This window comes from Seriola dumerili, unplaced genomic scaffold, assembly GCF_002260705.1.
Source record: "Seriola dumerili isolate Sdu_G_001 unplaced genomic scaffold, Sdu_1.0 BDQW01000807.1, whole genome shotgun sequence".
Taxonomy (NCBI): Eukaryota; Metazoa; Chordata; class Actinopteri; order Carangiformes; family Carangidae; genus Seriola; species Seriola dumerili.
Genome location: NW_019175062.1, coordinates 2213922 through 2234354, shown reverse-complemented (window position 1 = coordinate 2234354; position 20433 = coordinate 2213922). Strand labels below are relative to the sequence as shown.

The following is a 20433-nucleotide window of genomic DNA, read 5'->3' as shown; positions in this document are numbered from 1 at the left end:
CAGAAATCCTGGCTAGTGCTTTACTGGTTATATGGCAGGCAAGAGTTCAGACTCAACTTGTAAATACATTTGTATGAATATAAAGAAATATAGATGTGTACGGGCAAATCCGACACCTGTTTTTTACTAGTGTTTTTCCTGAATTGTTGCGATTTCTTCAACTCTGTTATTTTTAAGGCTTTTAATTTTATGGCAAATCTTTTCTATTTCCGGTAGCTTGACTCAGTAAAACATCTGACCAGAACAGTTTTACGTCACGACGTGTTGACGCAGCGTTGGCTGTGGAGGCGACTGTGCTTCCCTAACAGTAATTTTCTTACAACTATTTTTTCAGTATTTTTAATCGCATTGTGAATGACAGTCCGTGTAGGACAGAGATACCTTTCATGTAGTGTAAACCTTCGAAGAATCGACTCCATGGAGGTCGTAGACAGCCCGCTCAACCTCGTAAGTTTCGGTCTCGATGTTGCAATAACAGGCTAACGTTACTGTAGCTAGGGGATTGTATAGGTAAGCTACAGTAAGTTAGCGGCTAACCGCTCCGTTGCTTGCTGTATTTGTGTTGTTGTCTGCTAGCCTGGACATGCTACACATGGTACATTTTGGTTTTGTACTCGACAGAATGAGCTTAAATACTTTTGAAGTTGGAGTAAGTACTGTCTGCTTCCATTATTCTGTTACTAGTTTATTTCTTCACAAGGCCGTTTGGTGATAACCCTCTTTTAGCAGGTTATTTTAAAATGTCATGGCCACACTGTTTGCAACCTCTACTACCCAGGGGAACAATGAAACACTTTTCCACCTCAATATTTTTTAAGCTGTAAAATGCGTCGTTGTTGTCAATTAAGGACAATGTTAGTGGCATTGCCTTGAGTTAAGGTCTCGAATCTGATATGTGATCTGTATAGCAATTTTGTATACAGCATTATAATCAAAGAGGACATTTAAAAGTAATGGTAACAGCTATGGGTGGACTAATGTTTTTTCCAAGGCCGCATCTGATACCCATAATAAGTAACCAAGGAGACGGATAACCCATATTTGGAACCAATGTACCAACACAAAACTACTGCCACATAAAGCCTGTCGACAACTGCTGTGGTGTCCAGGTGTTCCTATTATTTTGTTCACCTCAGTTAACCCAATGAGCATTGGCATAATAATAGAAAACATTGTACAATGAAATACTGCTGAACAGCACCATATACTACATCCTCCAAAGGAATCATGATTCAACACCTCTCTACAATAATTTTAATAGAAACTGAATATTGTTACCTTCATGAATAAGTTTGTATCGCAGGACTGTTATATTAGACTGCATTCATTTTAGCTAGTTGTCCCTATAATATAATAAACTGCTTGCTGAGTATATATTAGTTTTATGCACAGGCTGCTAAGTATCTGACAAGAATTTATTGGTTGCTTTCAGTGCTGTTCTCACCTGGGAACAGTGTATATGTACTGAAATACCAATGTATTGTATAGTGCTGTGGTAAGTATGTTGTCTCATTTCAGATTGCTGGAGTTATTGTTACTGGTAGTGTTTTTTACTGCTCTACCTCAACCAAGTTCATGTTGCTATTCATCACAGCAGCAAACTACCCGCTGTACATTTAAACTTCAAATACTCGTAGCTCTCTTTTTTTAGCGACTTTCTCACTAATTCCACGGTTGTTTACATGCTATTCAGATCTGCTAGTACTTTAGCTTTGCAGTTAGCGATGGCTTCTCACTTTCCCCCTACTGCTGCCAGTAGGGGCTGCAGCCCCAGCTGGTGGAAGGCATCTGCGTAACATCTTAGATGCAACAGCCATCGTACATTAATGAAATTAGTAAGTAGGTTCAATGACTACTTTTCACACAGATCCCTTCCAAACACACCGTCTCCTCCAACATCTTCTGCATTGCAATAATTTCAGTTAAAATAACTGCTGTTCAACAGTTTCAGTCACCATTGTTTGAAATAAACACGCGATGTCATAGAAATCCCACCGCCACTTTGCGTTCTGGTGGTGTAATTGCAGAGCGACACACCAGCGCACAAGTATGAATGCTCACAACAACATATGCCAGTTAGGTAGGCTCTGTGTCAATCCTTAGCAGAAGTATAAACCAGGCCAGCTAGAACATGCTCAAGAACCTGCTGAGTTTGAAGATATGTGGCGAGTTTGGCTACATATTAAAGCTGCATACAGTCATACAGCTTTCATTATAGCTTGCTCATAGCAGTTTACTATTAGCCTAACAAGTTCACTAACACATAACCGACAGTGGATGGGGAAAAGCTCAAAATAATGCTTTTCTGCAAGTTTTGCTGGTTTATTGGTTATTAATTTGTCTCAGTGGGTTTTTACCATAGACTGTAAATAGAGATGGACGTAGCCTGCGTGACGTCACTCACAGGTTTCTGAAGAGCACTTTTGAAGCTCAGAGTGAGCTGCTCACCGTCGCCATCTTGTCAGTACCTGACTCCGCTGAACTCCCGGGTAATCCAAAAATGGTCAAAGAGGTGGGCGTGTGTGGAGCTGAGACTTCAGTGCATGCTGGTTTGTGGTAAGCATACGCTCACCAACCTGTCACTCAAGGAGTGACTTCAACTAGCCTACAAGCTCTCACAGAGACTGGTGTGGCTTGTGTACTGGACCGGACAGATTTATGAGATTTATTAAGCTGCATTATAATTCTTTATTCGTTATAACTAAATGAGGGTGATTTTAGATGTTGCTTACTGTTTGTAGCCTATAGTCCGACTATTTATAAAATCAAGAGCTAGTTTGTGCTCACAGAATAAAGTTTGTGAAGTGGCTGTGTCTGGAGCGGATATGCTGACAGATGTGCCAGCTGACAGTGACTGTCCTCATCACTAAACCATCAGACCCCCCCTCGCTCAGGTCCTGAGAACATGACAAAGCCTCTTGAACATCAGATATTCTTCTTGTTTTCCCTCCCTCTATTTCTTTCTGTTTCTTTTCAGTTTTTGCTGGTAGGCTAAATCTGGTGCATCTTTTTTTCTTCCTCTCTGTCTCTGTCTCTCTCTTTCTCTTTCTCTCTCTCTCTCTTTCTCTGTCTCTGTCTCTTTCTTGCTTTCTCTCCAGATCTGCATATAAAAATCTAATGTTAAATGAAAACAATAACCAGTGAAAAAATAATAGACACATGAAAACTGCAAAATAGAAACATTGCTATAATTCCACAGTGGTCAACATGACCACTTTGGCGCTCAGAAATCTTTTTAATACCTTCTAGGCTCCAGAAAACACCAAAAACATATATTTAGGAAAATTCATGGACTGAGAGACTTGTAGTTTTTACTTAGACAAAGCTATTTTCATAATAAAAACCCAAACGGTCTGTCAGACCGTCTTGGCGGTGCTAGTGTTAATAAAATTTATATAAAAATCCACCCCCCATACAGTTGTCATGAAGGAGGAAATTAGCTCTAGAGACCAAAACTGTTTTTGTACCAGGCTGAAACATGTTTATTTCTGTTGTAAAGTTGGACATTTTAACATAGGAGTCTATAGGGATTGACTCACTGTTGGAGCGGTCATTAGCGGAACTGCAGCTTCTGGTTCTTCAGTGTTGACTTAATTTGTCAGCCTTGGAGGTTACCGCTTAGTTTTTACTCACAAAGGTTTTATTGCACATACAGTAACGAGTATAGTTGCTGTCTACTTGAGTACATTTCACCTTACCCGACGCCATGCTGTCCTACGCCTTGCCCTCAGTCAGACACCAAGCAGAGGAGAGCATGCACCATAGACACCAACATCTTATTTTCCGATCTGCTAATCTCACTCACAGGTCTCTTCAGGCACAGATAAAATGCTCCTGGCTCTTACAAATTGAGAACCGGTTCAGAACTTACTGGTGTGGCCAAATCATCTTCCACATTCACACACTGTAATTTTCCCTCACATGTGAGCAAAATGCTCTCACTGTAGAGCCCTAGAATGTTTATTATTTTTGCTTCTTAAAATTGCTTAAATAGGGGCGTCGCATAGCGCAATGGGTTACGTAGGCGCCCCATATATAGAGGCTACAGTCCTCGCTGCAGCTGGCCCCCGGTTCAACTCCCGCATCGGACGGCCCTTTCCTGCGTGTCATTCCCCCTCTCTCTGCCTCCCCATTTCCTGTTTCTCTACTGTCCTGTCCATTAAAGGCACAAAAAAGCCCAAAAAATAACTTAAAAAAAAAAAAAATCGCTTAAATAATTGATCAAATATCAAAATAGTTGCTGATTTTTGTAACATTTAATATCAAACCAGAAAACCCCTCCACTCCTATTTTATAATTTTTGTAATGCATTGCACTCCTTCTCTGTAACTTATGTGTATCCATTATTTTTTTATTCATCTCCTCCATTACCTTTTGTTCCCTCCACGTGTCTCCCTCTCTTCAGGCTCATCAGCAGTGCAGGAAGGCAGACCGTTTGGTAGCGGCTGGAAAGTATGAAGAGGCCATCTCCTGCCACGGAAAAGCAGCAGGTAGGTTTTATGGCACTGACACTGTCTGTGACACTCCCTACCTTTGAGTATAGTTGCCCTAAAACAAGTATATGAAATGAACTATGACATACAGAGCTGATGTTTGAGAGTAAATCTAATTATAATACAGGATTCTGTCCATCTCATTCTCATTCATTATTCTGTCCCATTCCTGTACACATCTTCATAGAGTAATCACAAATATATGTGCAAACAGCCAGAAAGTATTATGACAGTGAACGAAACGATGACTATGATGTTGTCTATGAAGCACTGGACTGCACTGACAGTGGCGTTTTCAGAGAGACAGATCAACTGATCTGGATGAGTACATCCACGATAGTACTGTAGTTTCAAAGGACAAAGGGTCAACCTGGACTCCCCTCCTCCTCATTCTGCATCCACTCCCCCACCATTTTAGGACAGCCATGTACACATTCTAGCCAGAGAAAAACAATTTATATTTTCATTATCATTATCTCTCTAATACGCTCTTTAATACACTCCTAAAGAGTTGGTACTCTTGCCTTGACTCCTCTCTCGTGCTCTGATCCTCTCCTCCAATGGCACCTTCCACTTGTGGCTGAGAACTAGGCCTACTCTCAGTCCTGACTCATTAACTGTATCTCGTCAGTAACATGAATTAACCTTTTTTTTCATATTAGAAGAACTAATGATGTCTGCACCCTGCACTGTTTTACCTGTCCTCGCGATACTCTTCGCAAACTCTCTTATAAATAATCTGTGATTTGAAACATTTCTGCAAAAAAACCATACACGATGGGATGTAACGTTATTTTAGGGAAACCTTTCAAGAAGCTGAATGTGCTTGGGTGTAAAAGAGATAATATTCACTTGTTTGAATAGCAGCAAAATCAGGTCACCGCCTCCTTCTGTAGGTAGAAAATCCAGCAAATTCGTATTCTTCTTTGGCAATTTCGGATGGCTCTGTCTGATGCTCGGATTACGATACAGCTCCACTACAATGCTGTGGTGGCGTACAGCCGCAATTGCACTTACAAACGTCAAATCCACAGAGTACCAAGAAAACAAGTAGGCCTACTAGAATTTTGTCGGGAAGCGGAGGTGGCACGAAATTTGACGGAGGTGGCTGGCTCGCAATTCTCTAAGCAGGAAAAACCCTGTCATGTGACCCTAACCACTCACATGATGGCCAGGTGGGTCAACGACTCTCCTCAATGACTGTCAAGGTGTTAACGCTCCACAACAGGTTAAACGCTTGGGACTCCCCATCAGTCAGTTAAAACTGCATAAGTCTTTCAGATGAGAGGTGAAGCAACTTGGAGAACATCAAGCAAGTCCAGTTGCCATAGGCTACATCCACACTACTACGTGTTCATTTTAGAATGCATCTCTCTTGCTGCGTTTCCTCCTCCCGTCCACACAACTCCGGTGTTTTCGAGCACAGAAAACAGAGACTTTTGGAAAGGCTGCGGGCCCCGTTTTAGTTTGAAGACTCTGGGGTTGTGTTGTAGTCTGGACGGGTGAAAACAGAGACGTTTGGAGATGATGGTGTAGACACCCGCAGTCGCTCCTGATTGGCTCTCATCAGCCTCGACTACCAGTGGTGAACAACATGATAATGAATTACAAGTGTTACTGACCTTGTTGTCTTTGCTAGCAGCTGTTGTTCAGTTAAATTCCCAATTTTAATGTTACAGCTGTCTTTGCTGTTCCGCGTTCAGAGGATTTACTGTAACTAACCAATTGCAGAGTAGACAGTATGTTTCCTGTTTGTACCAGCTTGCACATGCTCAGTGTATGTGATTTCATGTATGTATGCATTTTCAGGTGTGTAAGTCTGGGCGGAGATCGTTTTCAAAACGTAGTAGTGTGGATGTAGCCTTAGTGTAGCACTTGGCACTCCCCACATACAATCCACCCGTTCACACTCCCATTGACAAAGTCCACCTTCTCACCACCCAACCACTGCTAACAATAGAAGAGGAGTGAAAACTGTTCAGCAAGCAGAAAACCCAGAAAGGCTGGCCAGACCAGACAGCATGGGCTCAGTGACTACAGGCATCCTAATCCCATTAGGGTTGGACATCACAGAGTAACTAACGATTCAATACTATCACGATACGTTGCCCACGATAACGATGGTTTCACATTACAGCGATCCTGCGACACTCGATACATTGCAATCATCTACGGTACATCATGATTATCTGTTAACCCCTAAAAAGCAGGAATCATGTATTTATTCACTGTTCACTTAACAATACTGAGATGAAACAATGTACAACAAAGTGCATAGAGCCTTAGCTTTAGTGCCTCTTTAACACACATTCACTGCACAAAGCAGAACAGCTTAGTTCAGTTAAAGTGTTTTAATGCAAAAATTTTCTCTTCCAAAAGTGATAAGCACATAAAGATATACATTCAGTGCTTAACAAGCATAATCAACTTATTTTATGTAATTCTAGACATATTTCTATCACACATCAGTATTCATGCAGTCTTTATCTCAGTCACCTTCCAGTTGACAGAAAAATGTCCAGTGTGTAAGTGTTTGTGTGTCAATCTATGTGTGTATTACATTCAGTCTCATTAGCAGCAGACTGCCGACCGGTCCACTCATGATGAAGCCTGCGTGTGTTTATGTCCAGGTGTGTCGGTTTGTGAGAATAAATGGCCCGCTCTCTCTTTTGGAAGAAATAGAGCGTGGCTGTTGACACAGCACTGAGTAGTTAAAGTGTATGAGTGTGTTTGTGTGCAGGACAGGGTCTCTGGTCTGCCTGTTATGGCAGTGTCTGTGTGGAGTGATAATGTTGCATTTTCTTTATCAGTACCAGAGTTTCCACTTGAAAGAGTACGGTACCTCTGTGATTTATTGTCTCCCACTGTCTGAGCGTCTGTGTTTCTTCTTCTTCACTGCAAGTTTATGGTCATTCATTTGAGAAGCGCCACCATGAGGAGTCATGGAGTAGTGACTCTTGTAGGTCAAATTAGTGAGGAAATCCGTTTAGCGTGCCTTCATGTTTTAATAAACATATCTATGTTGTGCCAGAGGATCGCATAAGGAAGATTTACAATAGATTGTCTTATCGATATTTTTTCCCACCCATGGACCCCATGCATTTTGCATACCAGGCTAACACACTGGATTCCACAGACAGCACTTCATCCTCCAGCATCTTGACAGCTGGGGAACCTGCACCTGGATCCTGTTTTTTGACCTCAGCCCTGTGTTTAATACAGTTGTGCCAGAGCTTCTCCACACCAAGCCAACTGTGTCTGACCCAGTCTATCTGTGGATCACTAACTCCCTGACAAACCGGATGCAGCATTTGTGACTGGGAAAGTGCACCTCCACCAGTCTGACCATCAGCACAGGAGCACCACACAGCTGTGTGCTCTCGCCTCTTCTATACTGTCCATTTACAAATGATAACTGCACAAGCTCCTCCATAAAGCTCCTCCAGTTTGCAGATCCAGGATGGGGACTAGTCTGCACACAGACAGGAGGGGGTTCCGATAAGACAGCAGAGTTAACAATAGAATTCAGGAAAGTGAAGTGAAGAAAAGAACCAACACAACAAACAGTGTTTTGCTGTCTGAATACTTTCTGACTGCAATGTGTGCATTAAGCTGATGTCTCATAGTATCATTGATTGTGTGAGTGTAAAGTATATATGGTAGAGCCTTCATTGTTTGCCTGTTTGTAAGTAATCGCAGGCTCTAATTGTGTTGGTGATGAAACTTTGGGAAATTTGTTGGCAGCTTTGCGAAGTCGCTCAATTCTGTCTCTGCTTTTCCCCCAGATCTTTTGACAGACGCAATGAAGAAGACAGAGTGTGAGCAGGTGAGTCACTCAAGTGTGTGTGTTCAGTGAGTTCCTTGAACTAGTGCAACTATTCTGTTGACCATTCATGCTTTTATCGTCGCTGATATGAAAGCCTGGTTGGAACACAGCCTTCAGTCAGGTCATTGGGAACATATAGCAGCAGTAGAAGAAATGATGGTCCTGATTTATTGGAACATCTGTTTTCATAACTCAACTTCAGTCCACGTTGCTTAAAACAGATTTGTGGAAAAGGAAAGTAGAAAGTCTTATTCATGTATTTGTATACAGTATTTGTCAGGGATGCAGAAACCTTAGCTTTTACTGGGCAGACCACTGAGTGTCCACTAAGAACCAGGTAAAGGAAGTATACCTCCGTTCTCCAGTGAATCCATTGTGTCAATGCTTTATTTGTTAACCTGATGGTGAAAACCTTCCCTGTACACTGAGGCTTGTTTACTTAGGCTTGTACACATAGTTTTGTCTGCTATTTTCAGTTAGCAAGCAGTAAAATATCTAGAAGTAACTTAATTAGATCATGTACTAATTTCCATATGTATGATATCAATTTAACTCTAAGTTTCTCATACTTGCTTTTTATGGAATAAGCAAAATACACCACAGGACTATTTACTGATTGATGGGTTAAAAAAGGGTTTTTAGTTTGTTTCATATTTGCGTTTTGAACTTTCTAAGATTTTACCAATAAATATAATCTCAGAACAACATCATAAGTTATTGCATATTTCCCAAAATGTTCACCTACTGGAGGGACCTCTCTTTACCCTTCCTTCAGCAGAGTAGTTCCAATCCTTACAATGTAAATAAATATGTTATGGATAAGACATAATAATTCATATAAATCAGGATCAGGGCCAAGATATCTTGATTGGAACACCCCTTCTGATTGCTCCTTCCATTAAAGGGGTCTAAAGAGAGACAGCAACATGTACAGACCATGCCTCGTACTGACAGCTCTGTAATTTTAGCTCTGTATCAGTTTTCTCTGTCTGTGTTGGAGTTAATGTTGCAAGTGCTGTGGCTGGTGTTGATGTGTGATGGTGTGTCTGTAGGCTCGTCTGTCCATGGAGCTGCAGAGGGACAGTCATATCAAACAGCAGCGACTGATCCAAGAGCGCTGGAAGAGAGAAGCTCGTCGTGAAGCAACGAAGGCCCGACCTGGCGCAGTGCAGCCTTCCAGCAGTCCAGCCCTCCTTACCCACACCCAGGCCACAGGCCAGCTCCTGCCCCACGGCTCCCCAGGCCTTTCGGCTGCAGAGTGTGGAGGAGAGAGGGAGAGAGAGTATGACACCTTACTCTACCAGCTTCAGACTCGGCAGACTGGAGGCTGCCAGCCTTTGACTCCACCGTGCCCTGGATCTAAGACCACCAAAGATGACAAAACTCGCCTGGAAGAACAACAAACGACCATCGAGGACCTGCGGCGCCTGGTCGACCACCTGATGAATGAAAACCAGCGCCTGGCGACTGAGAACGAGCGACTGCGTTCAGAAAACAACCGGCTGCGCTCTGAGGCGGCTGAGGCAGCAGACTTCGTGGAGCGTTCAGAGCTCTGGGTGCTCCCGCAAGCGGGTGGTGCTATGGGAACAGGGGGGGGTCAGGAGAAGAAAAGCACAGGGAAGGGGAAGGAGATTGCAATTCCCCAACTGCCCCCACTGGAGATGCCAGCTCAGGAAGACCTGTGTCTGGATGACCTTCCTCCTCTGGAGCTGCCAGAGGACATCCAGAATGAACTACAGGAGCTACTGGATAGGGATAAACTGTGATAAGACAGATGTCATACACACACACACACACACACACACACACACACACACACACACACACACACACTCACACTGACACTGACACTCACACTCACACTCACACTCATACTCACACACTCACACACAAGGGTTCAGCCAGTATGGCTTTTGAGATCAGATGCTACATGCGCTGCCTGTCTGCGGCCTGTCCTGCTCTGGCAGGTGCAACAAACTAACCAGTGATGGAACCATCAGTCAGGTTCATATAGTCAGAGAAGAGGTCGAATCAGTGATAACAGCTGCACCACTAATACAATCTAGATTAAAGACTAAGGTAGAGTTCACCCAGAAGTAATGTCAGTGTGAATGTCAGTGAGGTTGTGTGTCAGTGTGTCGTACAGTGAGCTCTGTATAAACCTTCAGGAGAGTAACTGAAACTGTCAGGAACATGTTTTGTAGATGGCGTGTCAAAGTGACCTTGCCCTTAAAAGACGTAATTTGACAAAATCATTCTCACAGATCTTCCTCGGCATTATCACATCAACATCCATGTTTGTGTCATTTGATGACAGCTGAGCTCAGACTATGACAACTGAGCAAACAACGTGACATGCAGTTAATGATGTAAACACTGTTTGAGTACTTTAATGTGAAATATGGAGATTTATCATATATTCTGCGAGTGTCTGGAAAAAGCCATAAAATAAGTGTTCTGAAGCTAAATGATAATGATTTTATACGTAAGTCAAACATTAGTACAAACGTGCGTGTGTGATCTGAATGATAAAAACAATAAAGACATGGATGTGTATGCTTTAGTGTCACTGTAGTTTAGCCAGCCAATGATTGATTAGTGGAAAATGATTACTAGTTGACTATTTGATTTAGTAAATATTAAATAAGCAACAGCATTAATTTGTCTTTATATTACATTGGTGGATGTTTCATAATATGTGTTATTACAAATGTGTGATTTTGAGTCACTTTTTTTATTCTGTTGTTTCCTTTTGCTTGTGTATGAGAAACATCAGCGTGAAGTTTGCCTGAAACTCTATAGAATGAAATGTCCTTTGTTAAAGTTGTCTGACATGATTAGTGTCTGGTCTATGAAATAATGTTCTTCCAGGAATTTGGGGGGATAATCATGTACTCCAATCATTTGGTTTCAGAACACTTACTAAGCTGCACTAGCAGCAGTACATGTGTGTGTGTTACTGTCTGCGCTCTGGTGCTCTATCAGAACATGTTCCTAGGATCCTCAGTTGTCATGCTGGGATGAAGCAGCATTATCACACTCACTGCATGTTACACTGACACACAAACTCCACACTGTTTGAGCTTGCATGAGGATGAGTGGGTAATGACCACATGTTGAATCTGGGGATGAACTGCTCCTTAAAGGGGATCAGCACTAACTTGACCACCTATTTACAGTGTCAGCAGCATTGCTCCAACCCTACCACACACACATCAGGATTATGTGCAGCATGATTCAGTCACAGAGCATATTGCTGTTGTTGAGGAAAAACTACATTGCTGCCTTTTTTTATTTTTTTGAGCAGATTTAAATTAAAGGCTTTAATGATTACTTGTGTGTGTAGTGATTTTTATGTCTTTGAAGTGACCCAGCTGCCGACAAGAGAATAAGCACTCTCTGATTTTCATGCAGATGGGTGGTTTTATACAACAACAGCAATATTCAGACACATTTCTCCACACACACACAGTTGCTGTTTGTTCACACTGCGAGCACCTAAATGTAGTCTTGAAGGTTTGCAACAGGAACAGGATGTTCCAGTTTAGATGATGTCTTTTATGATGCTGTCCAATGAGAACACATACCATGCATGTGTTTGCCTATCTACTGTAAATCATCTATACCTGCTGACCATTTTCCAAAAGCTGAGTTTATTGGTGAAGCAGATGAGCTTGTTTTTGGAAGGTTATTGTGCATTTTGTGACTAAAGCATGAAACTATCTCCAGTGTTTCTGTTAACCATTAAGTTTATTTTCAGACGTGGAGACAGTTCAGATGTGACCTCTGGGACAGGGCAGAGCCCCCTGGAGTAAGTGTGGTCCAGACCATGCGCTAATTCTAATTCTACTCTATTCCATAGAACACACTGCAGAAGTTATCAATGTTGTCAATGATTATAAAGGAGAATTTGGGGCAAAAACTGGAAAAATGCAATGCTGAGGTCATGACCTCTCAAGGTAACCAGATTTCAGATATAAATTGCCTCCACCTCTGGAATAAAACCTTGGGGTATGTTGATTATCTGCTAAACTTCCATGCTTTAGTTATAGAATGCACAGTTGCTTTGTCTGTCTGCTCCGCTATATTAGATGTTTTTTCTTCCAAGCAGACACAGCCTGTTCTGTAGAGACTTACAACTGAAAGAATTAATCATTTAGTGAAAATAATATGTGTTGGGTTACATAATACACTGTATCATGTGGCAGTTGTAGGGGCATACTGATTTGCACTTGTTTGCCATGCAGTGGTGGCATATCAGGTAAGTTATGCAAAGTTCATCTTCAGACCGTATGGTGGTAATGATGAGAAATGGCTGCATGGAAACTAAGGAACACATAGAGAAATGTAAAGCACTGTTAGATGTTGGAAGCTGGCCAGCAGGGATGAAACATCAAACAACACTGTTATGGTTCTTGTAAAGCTGCATTAATCCATTTTGGGCCACTAGAGGACTGAGTAGCTCCATGTGAAGTTGAAGTTAAAGTTGCCAGTTTACACATCCAGCAGACATACATTTGGAGTCTGGTCATCTTATGAATATCAGTCCATTCACTTTAGCTCTGTGTTTGGCCTCCACCAACAGGACAGTGGCTTTATACAGCTGTTTCTCTGAAAACAGCTTCTTACTGTTTGGCATGTGAAGGCCTGCAGGTAGTGATAGTTCTGAGTTTCATTCCTACAAGTCTGACCTTAGACATTTTATTCATTGATAAATCTCTAAATCTGTTGATGAATGCAGCTTTAACTGAACTGACACAATCTGTAGCATTGACAGAACAGCAGATGGATCGCTCATCCATTCCACGTGTGGTCCTGTGAAAATGTGATTGGCTGTTGACAGCTGATGTTGGCACCTTGTTGACTGTGCTGCTTGCAGTTTGAATGCATGTGACTGAAACATGGAGATGCTGTCACACACTCTGAGGCATTTGTATAAAACTCATGGACTCACACTTACAAAGGTGTATTTCCTCTCTGGATCAATGATGATGCATAATAATACAGAACTGGCTGCAAACAGGACACTTATGCTGTGTTCACGACCTATGCAAAATATGATAGATCCACATTTCCAACAATAAAATACTGACAGAGGGTTTACGTTGGCGTTGTGAGGGGTAGCAGTAAGACTGACCTTAATGCTGACAGGTGGACAACTGTAGAAAATAATGTTCTTAATTAAAGCTTACAGAGTAAATGGTTTTCATCACAATATCTCATCATTTGCTGTTGAAGCTCTGGCAGGACACGTCTGCTGCATGTTTGTGTTATCAATGCCATGATGTTGGATTTGCCGTGGAATGTTTAACTTTGTCATTATGTGTTAAATGAAGAATGACTGATCTTTACACTAATCTACATTCATGGACTCTTGAATTTAAATATATGAATAACTGTCAAGTCATTTTGATGATCATTGTCAAAGGACGTGAATGCAGCATTACAATCTAAGGCCGGAGGACACAATGAAAGCTCAAACTGCCGGCTGGCCGGCTAGCATTCATCACAGTAGCCGAAACAGCTTCAGCAACTCTTCAAAACTCTTCTCAACAAACCCAGCCCGTGCCTTGGACAACTGTTCTCTGGTGGCAGTCGCATCTCTGGATCTTTAGATGGACAGCAGTAGTTTTCTTTAGACTCGTGTCTGACAGGATGGTTGCTCAATCCATCCAGACTGATAAACTCTGACTGAAAGCAAGCATTTCTGAAATCATCTCAGCTCTTCACAGTGCTGTTCTTCCTGGTTTCTAACAGAAGGTCACATCTGGATCTGTGACATGCTCACTTGTCAGAATAGGTATCTAATGCCATGTTTCCACAGACCAACCACAACCTGCTGTGCCAAGTCATGATCATCACAGCTGCGGATAACCGTGGTAACTGTTGCCTTGTGGTGCTGCTTGGTAGCAGGGCTGATCAGGGCCTACCTGTGATGGTCTCCCCCTCAAACCTAAGCTCAGAACATGGTGACTGAAGATGAAGCTTTGTTTTGACATACAACAAATATATCATCCTCATTGTTTACTGATTCCTTTACTGAGATATCAGAGTTCCCGCTGCTGCTGCTGCTGCTGCTGCTGGTGAATCACTGGTGTTATTGTGAAGGTGGCTACAGGAAATGCATTTGTCAAGGAGATTAGCAGTGTCCAGTCAGTGCAGTATGTAAATTATCTGCTTAGCACTAAACACACCTGCAAGCTTCAGGCTCAGGAAAGGCAGCAGACTGCCTGCTACTCTGAGTCTGTTGGTGTGAAGTGGGCAGTAGGAAGAGCAGCAGCATTTCTATCAATGAGGGTAGAAACACCTCTTTGTATAATGTAATACATTTCAACAGCAGCATAAACTGCAGCCTCCATAATGATCACACAGGTGAATCAACACGTCTGAATCAGTTTGAACACAAACAACACAGGACTGATGGATCAGACTGGCTTGGTGTTCCTAATAAACTGCAGACTTAGTGTATAATACTGATTTATTTTGAGGCAACAATCTGCAGAATCATTACAAAAATGTTAGTTTTGATTTCACAAAGCCTGAAACACAATTTTGAGCATGAGACAGTGAAGGTGTGAGCTGAGCTGGTTTTAGAAGTGCACTCAATGGAAGGATGTGTTCTCACACACGGACCCGCTCTCTCTCACTTCAGATGAAGACTGCTTATATGACTTTAACAATGTGCGTGTTATTACATGTGATATTATGTCATTTGGAGTGATCATGTGGAAGACTGATGGGTTTTTGTTAGAACACTGAGAGCTGTGTTCTTTATGTGTTGTATGAGTGTTAATGACTGATATTGAGGTTTGAAGGCCAGTTCAGGTTCCTTTACCTGCTGTAACCATGTGTTACCTATGTTTTGGCTTATAGTTCATATTTCATGCTGGTATTCATAAGAAGAATAAAACATTTGATGCCCAAAATTAGAAGTGCTCAGTGTTTTCCTAAAGAATAGAAGTCTCATCAGCAGGGCTGTCTATGGTTGTCCTTTTTTCACAGAAGCCAGATGCAAGTTTTATGCCAGTATCATTTTTTTTTCATCTGTGAAAGCAAGCCCGGAGAGGCAAGTGATTTTTTTTTCTTTTCTTTTTTTGAGAAGAAAGCCAAAAAAACTACAGATAGTGTTGTGATTGGATACTTAGCCCTACTTGTCAGAGAGTAGATTATGGAAAACTAGATCAAATTGAAGTACTAAAATAAAACATCCAAACGCATTTCTGTTAAGAGTCACTTTAGGGTTAGAACCATGACATGTTTATTGAGGTTCCTTGAGTTGGACCAGTATCTGCTGCAGATGTCCTCAGCCCGGTTGGCAGGAGATTGTCAGGAGAGGCTTGATGCTGAGACGACAGCCATATCTAGATTCAGCAATGACTGGACCATCAAGTCAGGTGACTAATTACAGAGTGCTCAGCAGGGGATTGGATGGAAGACTTTGATTAGCAATGTGATTGGCTCATCTGGCAATCAAACTGTGAATCACACAGTTGAAAAGAAACTCCCTTGTTCTCACAGGGCTTCACCTGTTGCAGCTGTGTGGATTTCTGTGGGATTAAAGCACGTTTTAAGTTATTCAGATAGCATTTATGTTTATGTTTGTAGAAAATAAGACAGTGCTGGTAGCCCACTTAAGCCGCATTTCAACCGCAGGAACTTTCCCCAGGAACCTTTTGTGTAACAGGTCCAGACTCCATTCAACTCCAACCTGTTTCCAGTTCAGCTGAGGAAGAGGAAGAGGAAGAGGAAGAAAAGCTTCTCCCTCTGACAGGACATGTGTCGCTTCAGCACATAGGGACATACTTTAATTTCCTGAATGAACTGTTGTTCCTGATGGGACAATGCTGTCATGGCTACAGTGACCTGCCTGGGGGCCAAGCTGCTGTGGCCTCTGTTACTACAATTTACTATACTTGAAAGGTGCAGTAGCGTTTCAAGATGGACGACAGCACAGGCTCTTTCTTCACCCTGCTCACATAGGTTTGAGGTGACTGATTGAAGAGTCAAGGTTTTGTGGATGTAGTTTGAAAACTTTGAGTTTTTGAGTTTTGTGTTCTGTGTTCAGTTTGAGAAAAGAGTAGAAGGTTTCAACAGGTGTCTGTGATATAAGCTAACTGGTTAGCCTAGCTAGTTAGCCTGCTGGGTAAGTACAATGAGCAGCCTTGGTAAGCTCAAGATATTATAAATCCTTTGCATTGTTGTTGCTCTGGCTAACAGGAGCTAACTGGTTAACTCTGGTCACACTCAACAGCCATGGCACACTACTAAGACATGGAGAATAACAGGCCAGACATTTGCTGCCCTTAAAGGGACTTTATTTTATTGCATTTAAAACCCAACATTCCACACACCAGACATTTTACCTACACAGACCCAACAACTCAGCCACACTCTGGGTGAGTACATGAAGCTTTGGTATCATTAGTGAGTTATGAGCATCAAATGGACATCATGACATGAGCAAGTTTGGCCTGTTGTTGCACCTCAATACAAAACCAAACTAAAGCTTCCTGTCTATAAAGCATAAATATTCTCCAAATGCGATGAAATCTACTGGAGGGATGGACACTGTTTTTCCAAAGATATTCCCTGCTTTGATGATTGATGATGGTGGCGAGCGCCGTCTCCACCCACACAAGCAGAAGGGAACACACTGCACATGTGCTGTCCTGTTTATACAACTGTGCAGACTTCCACACAAATGATTACAGAATGTATGTAACGCAATGCAACGCCCCTGCAGTTGTACTTCAAGACCAGTTTTGCATTTTATGAAGTCCATCTTAAAATGATGGCTGTCATGTTTTTAAAACTTCATGTTTGAAGAAATTCAAACTATCATGTAATTTGTTTCAATTAATACAAACAACCCATAAAGTGCAATAAGCCACTGGTTATGAGTGTGTAGCTCCTCTGGTTTGTGCTTCACCTGGGCTGCTGCAGCAGGTGGTTGTTGTGGTTGTTGTTGTTGTTGTTGTAGTAGTCAGCCTCATCTTTGTTGGTCTACAGTGAGGAATCCAAAATACTTCCACACTCTGCTTCTCAGATGCTTTGGTGTCATGATTTGATCCGATCAGTGCAGCTTTGTTCTGTAGTGTCCTCCTCCATTTTTATTGATTAATTTAGTTTTCTAACGGGTCAGTAGGGAGTAATAGGTCAAGCTGATAGTGGATTTGAGGAGCACCCTCTGCTCGACCACAACGCAAACTACTTCAAACTGTCTGATACGCTTAGAGACGGCTAGTTTGAATTTGGACAGATAAAAAGTGACAGCCCTGCAGTAAACAATGGTCACATGTCCATATGCACACTGAGCTTTATTGGTCGCTGTGATTGTTCCTCTTCTTCAAACTGGCCATGAAGAGATATCTTCCTTCTGTGATTTCAAAGCAAAAAAATCCAGTCCTCATTCTTTATCTTTCAAGACAGTCCCTGTCATCCTGGAAGACACCACTTGATTTTTCAAAATAAGTCTATAGTAGTTATTGTACTTTAGGACATACGTTCTGTTGAATCAGAAGCACAACAATGGATTGGAAGGACAATGTTTCTGCCAGAGAAACAACATATACCGACTCTTCTATCTCTCCATACCACAGCAACTTCTACAGGCTGTCAGCAGTGTAGCACTGACTTCAGCACTGGAGGACAAAAACAAGTCAAACTTTAAAAAGCTCACACTCTGTGCTGCATCCTCCCACAGCAAAGTACATTATAAAATGAGATGACGAGCAACAACAGCACTGATAAAAAAAAAAAAAAAAAAAAAAAAGATTTGGGAGGAGGTATATGTGCAAAAACAGGTGGTTACAAAAATAATAAAATTCAAAAAGATAATATTCACTGATACAACAAAAAACAGCTCGAAATTTACAACTAGGGATGTGATCAGGACACACAGTTAATTCCCTAAATACCCTAAAAATACACAAGTAAAAAGCAGGAAAATAAGAAATAATCATCAATAGTGAGAGGGAGTTCCTGGAGGAATGACTTTGTTTCATTCATTTGGTTTTCTCTTCCCTGGTGTCCACTGTCTTCCTCTGATGGCAATAAGGGATCGTGTTGATCTGCTGGTTTTTATAATGGTTGAGTCGAGGTAGGCTCAGTTCCTCCTCTCCTAAAGTTCAAAGGTGAAGTTAGTACAGCTGGGATCCCGATGAGACTCAGGCTCTCATATTGTCACCACTGTGACAGGGAATGTTGCAAATGTCTGCAGCTAAATGTGTCCACCAAGGTAAAAATAGTCTGTTACTATACTGAGCCATACAGAGGTTAACAGACTCCAACACTAGTGTCAGAGCTTCCTTATTAAAAAAAAAAAAAAAAAGGCAGCAGAAGCAAAACTGGCACCATGTTTCAAAAGGTCCTCTTCATGAGGGGCTTTAAGCTGAAACTGACAGCTTACTTCATGAGTAATTAAATTATATGGTAATACTGTGCAGGTCATTTATAATCCAATAATAAACTCAACTTTTGGGTTGCCAGGTTGTTAAAAATATCTTCTTCTTGTTATGATGTTTGCTGTGAAAAATGCTGGGATGTTTTAAGGCTTATGAAGTCCAATATTCAGTATTCCACTATGTTCACTAGCTGGTCCCTAACTGTGTCTACCTGCTGTTTGCTGCTCAGCAGGTAGTGGACAGTCTCACATTATACTGTTATTTGTATATCCATTATTAAAGGGTAGCTCTGTAAATTTTAAACTGTGTACATTGTGACTGACAGCAGCTACTGTGGCTGCAAGGGGCACCTACAATTAATTTAACTGTGATAAAAGTAATAAAATGTTACTTGAATTCGCTCTGTAAAAAGCTTAACTGTAGTGCAAGTCTGGGACATGACTCTATAATGTTACAAGCCATATCCATCTAAAGTTTGTTAACATTAGTCACCATACGTGATTGGTCATAACAGAATACGACAGGCTGTAAAACCCCTGAGAGCACTGAAACGAGCAGTGGTGTGTTTTACTGCTCATGAATTCAAATTTTCATTTGTAAGAGGAAGAATGTGTTCGTTCAAATGAGCTGATTTTGTCATTATTTTTATATTAACAATGGATCAATTTGTAATGTGAGCTAAGAGTGAGAAACAACTCCTAATGAATGCTAATGTTGCTAATATGTTCATTATAACAACTTCAAGAGGTGACAACATGCCACATGTGTTTACAGCTTGTACTGCGGCCCCCTAGTGGCCAAAAACTTAATTAATGAAGCTTTAATTAAGGGTCATAGGGTCTGCACTTAAAAATGTTGTTGTTGAAACATTTTGAATGAAATGTTTCAACAACCTGATGAAAAAATTGGGTGACTCACTAATAAATGAAAAAGCCAAATATACAAAGCAAGTGTCATGTTAGAGGAGGTTAAAATGGATTTTTCAAAACCTGGCCACCTACAAGTTGTTCTTATTAATAGCTTATAACTGCACTTTAAAGCATTAGTTAATGGCTTTATTAATAGTTAAGTCATTAGTCAGTCCTCTTCACAGAGGATGCCTTGTTGGAAAGTGGTACCACAAACGGATCTAAAATCTAAAAGACCACAGATATATAACATCACACCTACACACATGAATGACAGATGAAACAAACACAAGTCCATGCAAAACACCTTATGTACGTCATTGTCTCAAAGACAAACATCAAAGTTCTCTGAGAGTAAACTCTCTGAGTCTCTGCTTTTGGATGAATTGGTAATAAATATGTCAGCAGAGATTAAACAGTCAGACCAGGAAGAGCTGGAATATAGACAATACCATCCACCAATCAGCTGGCTGCTCTGCTGTGCGTGCGTGCGTGTACGCGTGTGCGTGTGTGTGTGTGCGCCTGTGTGCGTGTGTGCGTGTGTGTGTGTGCGTGTGTATGTGTGTGTATGAGCAGAAGTCTTTTCATATTCCATAATTAACAGAGCTCAGCGCTGGTCTCTTCTTGCCTTTAATCTTCAGAGATCCATAACGAACCTGGTGACAAAATAATGAAAATAAAACACTCAGCATGTGTCATGAGTTTCTGCACAATATGGATGATTTCAAAAGAAATACACAGAACAGTACAAACTCTCTTTTGACTTCTCCCGGACCACCCGAAATAGATATTTTCAAACAGTA

General features: G+C 41.4%; 2 protein-coding genes across 2 annotated transcripts in view; one reads left to right on the top strand and one right to left on the bottom strand.

The window, feature by feature from the left end:
• The first annotated feature begins 274 nt into the window (after positions 1-274).
• Positions 275-11652, top strand: nrbf2 (nuclear receptor binding factor 2). Its single transcript, XM_022766061.1, has 4 exons — positions 275-447; positions 4406-4490; positions 8279-8319; positions 9372-11652. Exons 1-4 carry the CDS (start codon positions 355-357, stop codon positions 10083-10085), a joined length of 933 nt encoding a protein of 310 aa, XP_022621782.1. The 5' UTR covers positions 275-354; the 3' UTR covers positions 10086-11652.
• Positions 11653-16608: 4956 nt separating this feature from the next.
• Positions 16609-20433, bottom strand: part of reep3 (receptor accessory protein 3) — a 40344-nt gene continuing 36519 nt past the window's right edge. The window contains exon 8 of the mRNA XM_022766057.1: positions 16609-20286. Within this exon, the coding sequence (XP_022621778.1) occupies positions 20215-20286 (72 nt within the window). The 3' untranslated portion in view covers positions 16609-20214. The remainder of the gene's footprint in view (positions 20287-20433) is intronic.

What these genes read in the sequence shown, in the direction of transcription:
- nrbf2 (XM_022766061.1), top strand. Translation starts at nt 355, where the DNA reads ATGACAGTCCGTGTAGGACAGAGATACCTTTCATGTAGTGTAAACCTT. An exon ending in TAGACAGCCCGCTCAACCTC is followed by an intron (nt 448 to 4,405) that starts GTAAGTTTCGGT and finishes CCCTCTCTTCAG; the next exon opens with GCTCATCAGCAGTGCAGGAA. An exon ending in AGAAGACAGAGTGTGAGCAG is followed by an intron (nt 8,320 to 9,371) that starts GTGAGTCACTCA and finishes GTGTGTCTGTAG; the next exon opens with GCTCGTCTGTCCATGGAGCT.